General features: G+C 39.2%; 1 protein-coding gene across 3 annotated transcripts in view; it reads right to left on the bottom strand.

Moving 5' to 3' along the window:
• The window catches only part of ALCAM (activated leukocyte cell adhesion molecule), a 207,674-nt gene extending 194,963 nt beyond the window's left edge, over positions 1-12,711 (bottom strand). For 2 of the 3 annotated variants that reach the window (XM_047793185.1, XM_047793176.1), the window contains exon 1: positions 11,904-12,711. In XM_047793185.1, coding sequence (XP_047649141.1) covers positions 11,904-11,976 — 73 coding nt within the window. In that variant the 5' untranslated portion in view covers positions 11,977-12,711. The remainder of the gene's footprint in view (positions 1-11,903) is intronic. The other variant, XM_047793169.1, reaches the window with a different exon arrangement.
• Positions 12,712-13,111: the final 400 nt, after the last annotated feature.

A 13,111-nucleotide genomic window follows, 5' to 3' on the forward strand; every position in this document is an offset into this window, starting at 1 on the left:
ATAAAAAGTAAATGAGGAGCATCATTTAAAAACCTTTTTTCTTAATTGGATCTCCAGTAAAAGGGATTGCTTTCCATTGATTCAAACCTATAAAAATTTTCTAAGTGAAAATATAATTTTGAATCTTTGAATTTTTAAGATGCAAAGATGCTGAAAATCATATGGGATAATACTTCCATGACAAAAGTGAATCTCATAAAAGGTAAATAAATTGTCACGATGACACACATGATGGATATCAACCTAGATTAACAATATAGTTGAAGCTACTTAAATCAAGAGGATATTTGGGACAATTTTTAAAAAGGAAAGATGTGAATATAAGCCACATCCACATAGAAATCTATAATCACTTGGTTAAAAATCTAGGCAGAGAAAAATACCAGCTATTTTTCCTTATTCCAATATACAACTGTGTTCATGCAATAGCTATCAGAAATGTATTATCAAAAATATTAATTATTTTATCATTGGAAATAAGCTTTGTTCTCCTTTGATGCCTTACTATATTAAAGTATGCTTTCAAGAGTATACTTACTATAATTTCTTCCAGTGATTTATTATCCAAAGGGTACAGAGAACCAAGAGTTTTAAAACATATACTATTTGTAGAAGCATTTTTTGAATTCCATGAATAAGAGGAAGGTAGTATTTAATTTCCAAAGTATCATTAATATTAAAATTACAGACTTTTAATAATTTCACTATTAACTTAGAAGTCACCAGAAAATCATAATAAATATAAGTATCCTACAGTGCTCATAAAAGGAACGTAGTGGAGCTCCCTCTATTGAATTATAGTTGAGAAAATGTGCCTTGTATTTAAAATCATAATTTTATCTTCAAAATAATTCCATTATAATAACTGTAAAATTTTTCTCTTTCGAAGCTCTAATACCTTTCAAATTATAGGAACGCATATGAAGTACCAATTTCTAAGAATAATTTCATAAATTGCACATGTCTTTATAACTTTAGAACATTTATTTTATTTTATTTTATTTTATTTTATTTTATTTTATTTTATTTTTATTTTATTTTATTTTATTTTATTTTATTGTCTTTTTAGGGCCGCACCTGAAGGATATGGAGGTTCTCAGGCTAGGGGTGGAATCGGCACAGTAGCCGCTGGTGTGTATCACAGCCACAGCAACTCAGGATCCGAGCCACGTCTGTTACCTACACCACAGCTCATAGAAACGCTGGATCCTTGATCCACTGAGCAAGGCCAAGGATCAAACCCGTGTCCTCATGGAAGCTGGTCAGGCTTGTTAAACCACTGAGCCACTACAGGAACTCCAGAACATGTATTTTTAAAATAGGTTTTGTTTGTGGAAAATTACATTTTAAGGCTGTAATTTTCAATTTGTATTTTTCTTTCGTTTCCCCTCAGTTGATAAAACTGAAAAGTGATTTTCAGATATTGGGACTATGAAAAGTCCTAATTAGAATATGAATTCCGATTTTGTTATGGAAACTCAAAAATGTACTTAAATGAGTAAAGTTATCTTCCAATTAGTAAAATGAGGTATTTCACCTATTTTTCTGATATGAATAAACTGGCATTTATTATAACATTATGATTACTAAAAAATGTGATTCATAGTGATTACTATTGATTGAGAGTCCAGGCACTGAGACATGCACTGAGACTCATCTTTTTGAATATTCATGTCAAATGAACTTGATAGTATTGTAGCTCTCATTTTATAAATGAGAAAATAAAGCCAAGATCAAGTAATCAAACTAATGTTCTGATCCATGGCCCAAGTTCTTGAACTCCTGTGCAATGCAATATAGGCTATAAAATCTGTAAGAATTGGCAGTCCATAGAAAATAAGCAATTATTTTTAATATCACTGAGGTATAAACACACCATGTACACACACAAAAAAAATCACAACTCAGGCAGTTAGAATTCTTTCTAGCTAAACATTTAGGATCAATTCTAAAAAATGATAACCTCCAAACCATACCTGAAAATTCTACTCTTTTTACTGTTTTATCATTTATTTTAGAAAGAAGATACATTTATTATCAGCAAAGAGAAAAACAGCTGAGCAGATGCAGGTTTTGTCTTTATAAAAAGATACTCATTTGCCATTCTAGTATGATAAGAAAAGCAGGGTAAATCCAAATATGTATTGCATTTTACTCATATCTGATATCAAATCATTATTCATATTTAGAGCTACACCAATCTCTGCAAAAAATATAAAACCTATGTCTTACAGCCAACATAAACATTTTTCTTGGAAAGTGTCACACCTATCACCAGATGGAGAAAATGCTTGCAGTATGAAGTATAAATGCCACAAGTTTGAACATTTAAAACTAAATGCTAGACAGAAACTGCTTTATTCATAAAATTACAGTATGTGTATACTAAGTCCATTGTGAATATTTGTTACCTTGTTTTAAAAAATCTTGAGCATATACTTGTTGAAAACTTTTCAACTACTTATTTTTTATAGTTTTCCTCTGTAAAAAGTGAGTATAAAAATTTTTTGCTCTTTTCCATATGTCCAAAAATTACAGGGTGAAACATTTAATAGCACTGATGTTTCTTATGAATTTACAGAAGATGGTGCTTTCTTTCTATCAGCTCATCAACAATTTTGACAAACCTGTTAAAACAAACTTGTCGGAAGAGCTATTAAAAACATGATTTACTTAAAAATAACTGAGGTCTTTAGTAAAGCCTATTATACAGTATTTACAAAATGGTATTAGTTAGACCACCCACACAATTTATATTGCATCTGCAATGAACCAACACAAATATTTGGAAACCATTTGTGTAACGAAAAACATTATCAACTATTCTTAAGGCTCACAGCTTGTTGCCTCTTAATCCATTGCTTTAGTTAATACGATCCCACAGAGAATGAATCTTCCAAAATGGAAGAAAATATAGCTTACAATTACATGGTTTATGCTATACAAGTTACCCATCTTATGTGGAAAGAGCAATGATAATAATTCATAATAAATGCACTTCTTTCCCCCATTTGTGGCACCATCTCATGTGTAATAAAATTAGGCACCAATCTATCTACAGCTTTCACCTTACATGTGAGTATATGTGACTATTACTCCTATAATTCTCATTTCTTCCACAAGTTTTAAATAAATATTATCCTGCTTTTAGAAAGGTTATAGTAATAGTACAGAGCTATGGAGGAAGTATGAGGAAGGTGCATCCCCATATATTTACACTCTTTTTTAAAATTGAGGTATATCTGACATATATTCATTTTAGGTGTACAACATAATGATGTGATAGACATACATACTGCAAAAATGATCACCACAATAAGCTTAGTTAACATCCATCATCCCAGATAGTTAAAATTTTTTTCCTGTGATCAGAATTCTTAAGAACTATTTTCTCAGCAACTTTCAAATGTATAAAACAGGTATATACTCTTTGAATTGTAATTTTAGAACTTCTTTCTAAATGAAAAATACACATATTTGTTGACTCAGCAATTTCACTTCTAAGACATTTTCCTGCCAATATAATTGCACATATGAACAAGAATAGGTCTTAGGATGTTCACTGCCATATTGGTTATAATAAAGATTAAAAAAATCTAAATTTCCAAGAACTGGGGAAATGGTTAATCATGGTTCATACAATAAACTCCAATACACCATGTTAAAAAGGGGTAGAGCTATATCTGTTGATATTAGATATTCTCAAACTTCAGAATATGCTTCTAAGTGAAAAAGAAAAGGTAGAAAATGGTGTGTGTAGTATGTTCCTACTAGGTATTTTTAAAAGGGGGGGAGTATATGTGCAAATATTTGCTAGTGTATAAGCACCTGAATAAGATCAAAGAGATCCTCTTCTGAACGCCACAACTGGCAAGTAAATTAGGGAAATTACAAAAAAGTGTTTGAACAACTTCGAGGAATTCCTCACTACCTCAAGAGGCAGAAGCCATGTTCCTCCCACCTCAATGCCTTCCCTCATACCATTCTCTCAGCTCATATCTTTTGTTTGATTATTTATCAGCATATATTTCAGCTATCACTTCCTGAAAGAACCTTTCTGATATTTTCCTAAACTCCAGACCAAATGTGTCCACATTGATATAAAATGCTCTTTATGCATCCTTATAGCTCTCAGCCAAAGTTCTAGCAAATAATTATACAATTAGTTCACTGATGTCTGTTTCCTAGAGAGAACATAATTTCTTGATATGGCAGGACCTTGACTATCCAGTAATGAGCTTATTGCATTTATCTTCAAAACCAAGTCCAATGCTTTGCACATAACTGAACACTCAATAAATATTCATTGAATGCTATTATAGAGATTGAATGATTAATTGACAAGAGTTTTAATCTTGGAATGGTTAACAATATAAACTTAGACAAGTAGCTGAGTAATTTTAAGGTTCTTCATAGCTCCAAAACCTTGAACCTATGGGTCTAAATATACATTGAACTATAATACATGGTTGCCTTTAAACAAGGTGGTTATATTTTCTATTGAATTTCAGGTAATATCTTTACTCATGTCTTCATCTATCTGAAATGTCAAATAAGAGAACTGAACAAGATAAAGCACCTTCTCTTTTTTCCGAGGATCTCTTTTCTACCACAGTTTAGCTTCTGATCATAAACTGCATGCCTTTAACCCTCCAATCATTCTCTGTCTTTCACTCCCTCTCTCTGTCACTCTGTCTCTCCCCCTCCCTCCTTACACACACACACACACACATAAACAACTTTCCATAATTTTATTCCAGGGGAAGATAAACTTTGAGCAGTAGGAAACAGTATTCTTATAGACACTACATGATCTTCTATAATATTTTTGCCCAAGGATCTAGAAGAGGAGAGTGTAAATTGTGAATATGGGGCTAGGGATTTGCAATAAGCATTCTTGCTGCTACCACATCCCTCATTACTATTGTGAGAGAGAGTCTGATTGAAAAAATAATTACAGTACTCTCTCCTAGTCTCTACCCACATCCTTTGCAAAGTGTTCTTAGCTCTTTCCATTAAATACCTGGAAATGATTTCTCCACCCCTGAATTTGAGCTGGGCTTGGAACTTGTCTTTACCAACAAAAGGTAGCAAATGTGATGGTTTGCCAGAAGTTTGCCACTTCTGCTCTCTCTCAGAACCTGGCTTCCATCAGGAGAACAAGCTTAGGGAAGCCTATGAGAAAAGAAAAGTCCATGGAAAAGAGTTACTTTTCCTTGAACAACCAGTCAAATCCCAAAAGCAATGATGCCTAGGCTAACCCACGGCAGACTACAATAGACTGAAGACATCAAGCTAAAATTGAAAAGCATCCAACTGTCCAGACTAAATTGCCAGCCTGAAAAATAATGAAATACACAAAATGTTTTTAACAACATAGTTTTAAACAACTATGATTTGGAATACTTTATTAAAAACCATAGTTACCACTTATAGAACTGCTAATGCACTGTGGTTCAAAATTTTAATAAGAGGAGTTAGACTTCTTTTTATGTTTTTTGCTTGATTGGGAGCTAGGTAAATTTTATACCCAGAAAGCTCCCAACTATTAGGGAAAATACTTGGGAATGTGCCGATAAGAGCTGTAGCGACAGTGTCCAATTTCCTCTCCTTCTTTCCATCCTATTGATAAGGATAAATCGATGGCATCCTTTACTCCTATCTCCATCTGATTTTGGAATTTTCTGAATACCTGAGATACCCAGAGATAGCTGAACCAAACAACATGTGGAGTGCCCAACTGGGAATAATCAATCTTGGCACCAACTGGCCTAGCCATGACCTTGCTGCCCCAAATCAGGTCATCGTATCTAACTGACATAACTGTAGCTCACATGTACAAAAAAGACTTGAGACTTTCCTTCAGTTTTATAGACATCCCTGGTAATTTATTTTTAGATCTAACTTGATAGTGAAGCTACCAAGAAACCTCACGGAATAACAGAATGGGAATTGTGCAGTTGGCTAAGAAAAGATTTCAGGATGGAACTGAAATAGGCTTTCCCTAGATAACTCCATAGCTAAGTATAGCCCCCAGGTGAATTTCAAGAACCATTATTCTCTTGGCATCTCAGGTCAATTCGGTTTCCATTCCAAATCATGGCATCTTTAATGTTCCATACCTACTGTAATATTCTGGGGTTCCAGCTTTATATATATATATATATATATGTGTGTGTGTGTGTGTGTGTGTGTGTATATGTATGTATATATGTATATCTATATATCTATATCTATACATATATATATGCTTTATATATGAAGTATATCTCTCTTATACTTGACATTAAAGGGACTATAATCCTTTATTGATACTTCACTATAGCTAATACTTAAAAAGGTTAGAAGTATGCAGTTTGTCAGGATGAGGAATTCATGTCTTACAGTTAAGTATTCTCAGACAGACACATAGACAGTCAAGTCATTAATAATTATTGCGACCATATAATTTGTCATCCAAACTATACCTCTGAGAGTTAAAAGGGCACCATTAATAACTGAATAAACCAGGAATAAACCAGGACTGTCTTGGATATACCAGGATGTATGGTTCATGGAGTGATAGAGAATAGAGCTTTAGGGGTAGGGGTGGGAGAAAGGGAAGAAGCAAAGCAGAGAAGCTACAAAGCTGTCTAATTTCTGATTATTCTCCCAAAATTTAGTTTCATTATGTTACAATACTGTGAATTCTTAGACAAGCAGACACAGTCATGTTCATTGAAGTATCTCACTTCAACTGAAAGTTAAATTATGTAATCCTTTGATTAGAAACTGTTTTGGATTGTGTACAACTCTGATTTCCCCTTGAATGTAAGGGATAATTGAGAACTGACTGGATAAATAAGAGAGGAAGCACTAAAAACTAATTTCATTCTTGGAACATACACTACAATAATGGGCTATGATAATATGTTACCATAAAACAATTACCGAATACCACAGCACATTTGGAACTAGTCCTAGCTGAAATATATATGGTATTCTGTCTAATAAGGTTAGGGGGAAAGAATATAAATTTTGTTTTTTAAACAGAGAAAATAGCTGGATGAAAATATCAGTAACTCCAAATATATGATATTTGTACGCTATTAGGATACTTGTAATAACCATAGGATTTAATGTTATCAAAGAGCTTATAAATCCTCTTCGTAAATACAGAAATACATTTTAGTCTTGGCTTTGTTATCCATAGGGAAAAGAAACTTTTGCCCTAATTTTTTTAAAAAAGTAATGAGAAATATAAAGACATTTTTTCTGGTCTTTTTTATTTTTTATTGAAAATAAAAAGGAGCTTATCTCCAAAACTGATAATCAAATAAATATTAATTCATCACCACCACTCCCAAGAAAACTTTCTTTAGCATTCTAGTGAGTTAGCTCATTTCTTAATGTGCCACATATATTCATGCGTAAGAAAAAAAAAATGGGCCTTTGTGAAAACCTACCAATGAAGAATAAACTTAACACTTTGGGAAGAATTAAATTTAAGTTTCTGTTTATACACACAGGCACAGAGACAGTCTTTTATCACAGCTGCACCTATGTTGCTCTCCTGCATATTTGGGATATATATTGCATGTGTCTACTTGAGTTAATAGCTTCAGAGAGCTAGGATTCTTTGATGACGTTTAATGTGAAATAAATGGCCAGAACAAAAAGAGGTGTGCCTGGGAATATAAAACAAGGAGATTATTAAGCATTTAAAATATTATATGACAAAGTGCTGCCATCTTACACTAAGTAATGCTGACAACCTAGTGCTCAGTTTTACAAAGGCTTACATTTAGTGTCATGAAAACTTGAGGGACAAAAAAAAAAGGAACCTTTTGCCTGCTTTTAATAAAATGGTCAAAGTGGTAATTAAGCAGGATAATTAAAGAATGTTATTTTATTAGAAATATAATGAAAGTCTTAATTAGTATAGCATGGTTTACTTGAAAAATTCAAAATGCTGAGAAAGGGAGTTACTAATCTCGCCAAAAGCAAGACTATGAATTACATAGGGAGATAATTTTACAGATGGAAAATAAAAAGGAGCAGAAAAATAACTTTCCCAAGGTTACATCATTCTTATATGGCATAACTAAAAACTGAACAGTTGAGTACTGACTCCAATATAAAGAATTTTCTACTAACACTTAGGACTCAAAGTAGGTTTTTGTTGATTTTCTTCTTTTTAATATGTCAACAGTAGACAAGGATTCTCTCCTAAATTTCTATTTAAAAAGATAAGCTACTTTGAATTTTCTAAAAAGTCAGAAAAAATCTAGACTCTAGTCATGAAAATATTTTGGATTTCTGTAGATTTGAAAGCAACAGGAAAGCATTAGTATTTTCTGTTTCCTTTTATATTGCACTTACAACCATGGGGCAAATCAAATTCTTTGTTTAAGAGAATTTTTCGGGTGTACATGTAAGGCTTTGTCACATGAACTATTCACAGCACCATCACTTACATTTCATTCTAGGAACTGTACATGCAGTTTAAATAAAGCCAGGCTTTTAGAAGGGAATAAGTTGCATTAATGATTTGGGTTTGTTTGTTTGTTTTATACTTAAAACCCTTTCTTATTGTTGGAGTCTCTTTTCCCAGGAGAATAGGAGACTAATTCTTTCCCTTATGTATATATATATTAGTCTTATTCAGGCCTGGAGGAGTAATCACAAGATATGAATTTATAAAAGTAGGAAAAAGGATAGGAAACTAGCAATTGGGAGCCACTGACATTTTTCTAGTAATACAATTTATATGAATTGTGTCTGTTCAGACTGTCTAAAAGCATTAGAAAAATACAATTGGAATATGGCTCTGCCTTGCCTAAATGGGCTTTTTACCTTAGGTCATTAGAAACAGAATTTTCAGTTGGCAGAAGTCTCAGAGAGCAGAGCCTTAGTCCATCCTTTTCTTTACACATGAGAATGCTGAAGTCCAAAATGGTGTAATGACTTGCTCAAGTGCCTGAAGGTAAATGGTCCTGAACCAAACCTAGAAGAGCAGTTTACTGAAAATAGCACCCCATTAAATCATAAATTGCTATTGGATTAAATAAATCATCAAAGAAAAAGCAATATTTACTAGCCACTAAGCAGTTTACAGCTTTGAAATTATAAATTTTAATAGTCCCACATCAGGTAGCCTGAAAGGTCATTATTTGAATTGATGCTTTTCCCAAGGCCTATTGAGATAAATGGGATATATTCCAAACATAATTTTCCACTGAAGAAAAGCTTTAAGTGTGCTTATGTCTTGGAATGAACCTTTTATCAGTGAGCAATTAAAAATCATTCCAGAGAGGGGTGCACACAGAAGACCCAAGAGAAGAAAGGGTTAACTTCAGGGCCCCACCTCCCTACTGTAAATAATCAAGGAAAGCTTTTTTTTTTTTTTTTTTTTTTTTTAGCAATACAAAATGTCACCACAGGCTGACGCTCTTTCTACAAAAATAATGAGATTCTTGCTCCCTCGGATGCTGAGCACATACTTCATTGCCTTTACTCTCCAAATTCAGTTTCCGTGGTTCATAGATGTTTTCCTCCTCCCTTAAAAACAGGTAACATGCCATGCCTAAAACACATCAATGACTGTGGAGTTACTTCGGACCGAAAGACCTGCAGGGGCAGTTTCACAAACTCATTTTCCGGTCCTCTAGATCTGGATGCACACTGTCAAAAATGCTCCGGAAATGAAGGCGGGGCAGTCACTTAGTCCCTTGGCCTAAGCCAGCTATTGGCATGGCATTAGCTGCTAGCACCGAGCTCAACTGTGCGTGCACAGGGCTCGGAAAGAGGAGCCCTTGCCGCCCAGGACTTGCGTCCTGAGTCTGGGCATGGCCCTTTAGTGCCATAATCCTTTCTTTTGAAACACCCTGGCTCCTCGATGAGAATCGGGCCCCTATTCCAGGTGGGTAAATAAAAGGAAACCGCTGATGTGAGAGTCTAAGACTCCGGACCCCCGATCAGCCTCGGCTTGGCGGCAAGAGAGAGCGCTGCCCCACTGGCTGAAAGCGCGCAGCTGGGCGCAGGCTAGAAACGCTGCGTGTTTGCTGATCCACAAGAATTGCTGCGAAGACCTGAAAGCGGAACCCCTTTTAGCAGTTACTTGTGCGGAAAAACCTGTCCTCCGAGGTGGCCCAACTGAAAATAAATTCCAGCACGGAAAAGGAAACTGGGCGTGTGCGTGTGGTCCAGGGTGGGGGGTGTAGGTAACACTACACCCTCAAAGTGGCTAGGGGGTTAAACTGAAAATCAACCGGAGGCGTGTGATCATCGCGTTTTACAAACTACAGCACCCTCGTCCTCCTTCCTCTCCCTTTGGCTCCAGAATGAGTGCCCTTCCTTCCTACATCGGACCCTGGGATCGTGAAAAAGTGAAATCCATACTGTGCCAAACCCATGAGGGGGTCTCACCTTCCCACCTCCCAGGTGTTCTTACCTCACCCCACCTGCCTCTAAATCCGGTTCAACTCTCCTCTTCCAGCCCCGCCTCTGAGGAGAGATTTGTCTCAGATGCCTCTTTAGCCTCAGAACAGCAGTTGAGCTCATTACCTCAACCAGAAATGTAACTTTTAAAAAGAGATCAGATTGGGAGAGGGCACCCACTTTCCGCGTGCCACCACCACAAAGACACACAGCCAACAGCAACTCACAAACATTAGGGATTTTCAAGCTCTAGCCCCAGCCCCACGTTCTCTCCTTTCCTTGTAGAGATCCAGGGGTTTTCAAACTTCTACTTTGACCTCAGTTAGCCAACGACTGAAAAGATGTGCAGAAATTAAAGATGCAAAAAGGAAATGAGTTTTTTCTTTCATCAAAACTAAAGAAAAGGGCACGAGAACAAACAGGCCGAAATAACAGGAAGTAGGAGTTTTACTTTCAACTGTATACAAGGGGCTAGAGATCAAAACTTCAAAAGGAGAAAAAAATCCCCCCCTCCAAATCCTCAAGTCTAGCGAAAAATTAACCTGCTGCTCTGTCAAGTGACCGCGAGCACTCAGAATGCCCTGTTAGGACCAACTCCTGTCTGCCGCCCTGCGGGACTCAGGATGACAGCGCCAGGGGACGTCCCTAAGGGTGAGGAAAGGGATTTCCAGACTCGATGTATTAGTTGTTGGGGTTTTTGCCTTTTTTAATTCCAAAGCTCAATAGAGAACTGAGAACTGAGGTTGAATGACAGGTCCTGAACAATCACAACTCCCTCATCAAGGGATCACAAACCTAGCTGCGAATTCCAGTCCAGGCTGCGTTGTTTGCCTGCCACCACCCATACCCTCATCATTTCTACCCTCAGCACCCATCCAGACAAGACGGGGCGGGGCGGGGGAGGGGGCAAACCATGATGGGAGCTTTAGGAGGTTTCTAAAGGCAGTGATTAAAGTCCTCCCTTTCTCTTCTACCCCTCCCATTCCTTCACCTATTACCCAGGGGAAGTTACCAGGGAATTTATCTCAAAAAAGTGCGAATTGTTGACTCAGAGAGCTAAGCGAAAGGAAAACTGCCCGGAGCTCAGTGACGTGGACTTTGATATCCTGAGACGGAGGTACTGTTCAGAGGGCAAGAGCTGGCTGCCCAGAAGGGAGCCGCAGGAGGAAGAGAGAGCCAAACGAAGCCTGACCGCGGACCCCTGGAACCCCGACACGAGCCGCACCCAAACTTCCCAGAGATTTAATTAGTGCCCCCAGGAGCTGCCCGAACTTAAGCCAACCGACTGAACCCAAACGTGTGGCACAGGTGAGGGAAATCAGGGCCAGCTCTATGCCTGCACCGCTGTTCCCTTAGCTACCTGCCCCCCACGCGCGCCTGGGAGCACCGCCCCAGGGTTGTAAGGCCGGGGCCGGGAAACTAGGAAACTGCCCCCCCACCCCCGGCCCGGCTCGGCCTGGGGCTGCTCCGAGGCCCTTGCTTACCTGGCCGAAGAGCAGCAGCTGAGATCAAGAGGCAGAAGACCAGACGGCAGGAGGGGGCCGCCTTCGATGCCATATTCCTCCTCCTTCTCTGGGAGCACCGACAGACTCCGCACCGCAGGAGGGGGCGTCGTCCCCGGCCCCGCGCTGCCAGCGAGCTCGCGGGTCGGGACGCTGGGGGCAGCGGCTTTTCCCAGACACACCGCCCTCTGGGTTGTGGCGCTGCACCTCCGGGTCTCCGCCGCCCGCAACTTTCCACCACGCAGTGCCCCAACTCCTCCTGCCTCCCCTTCAACACCCGCCCTTGATCCCTTCGCCTGCTCTTCCCGGAACCAGCGACCCCTCTCTTCCCGGGAGACACTTGAGTAATTCGGAAAGGTGTTCTCGGTTCTTTTCAGACGGTCAGTTATTTACCTTCTCTCGGAATAATAATAATAATGGTAGTGGCAGTGTGCATAGAAAGCCCGGGGCCAAAAAAGAATCGCTGGGTGTTGCGACAGGGGAGCGATAGATCCAGGCAGTCTCCTCAGGTGGCAGCGGCGGTGGCAGAGATAGCAGTGGCGCCAGCAGCGGTTTCTGGGCTGCTCTGAGTGGAGGGACTGGAAGGCGTGTGTAAGCTGCCGCTCTCCTCCTCCCCCCCCTCCTCCCGCCTCCTCCTCTCTCCTCTCTCCTCTCTTCTCCCGGCTTCCCAGGATGAGCCAAGCGCAGGTATCTGCAGCCTAGAGGCGCTGCAGGACCGAGTCCGAAACTGAGTCTAGCTCTGGAACTTCACCCGGGAGGCGCGCGTCCGCGGTGGCGTCTTCCAGCCGCCGTGTGGGGCCGGGCTTCCTAGTGGCTCCGCCCCCTGGCCCCGCCCCGCCAATAGGGAACAGACCCTGGAGCAGCGCGCGCCGGCGTGGGCCCCCTGGACTGCCACTTCCAGGTGGCGTTACCATCGCCCTAGTCACCTACGGACTCTCAGTTCACACTGCCAGAGCGGCTTCGCTGGGGTTCAAATTGCCCTTTTCTTGCCCCCCCTGACGCCTATGCACTGGCTCACTCCTCCGGGACTTTTCCATCGTGATACTGCAGCCTCCTTCAGTAAAGAGGGTGATAAGGCAGGGAGGTGGGGAGTAGAGACCACGCCAGGGATTAGCATTTTGGGTCCTAGGGCGGGAACAGAAGAGGAAGGACGGGTTTGGAGGTGACAAAGGTGGGAACTTGCCTCCTGG

The sequence above is a fragment of the Phacochoerus africanus genome, chromosome 1, assembly GCF_016906955.1.
Source record: "Phacochoerus africanus isolate WHEZ1 chromosome 1, ROS_Pafr_v1, whole genome shotgun sequence".
Lineage (NCBI taxonomy): Eukaryota > Metazoa > Chordata > Mammalia > Artiodactyla > Suidae > Phacochoerus > Phacochoerus africanus.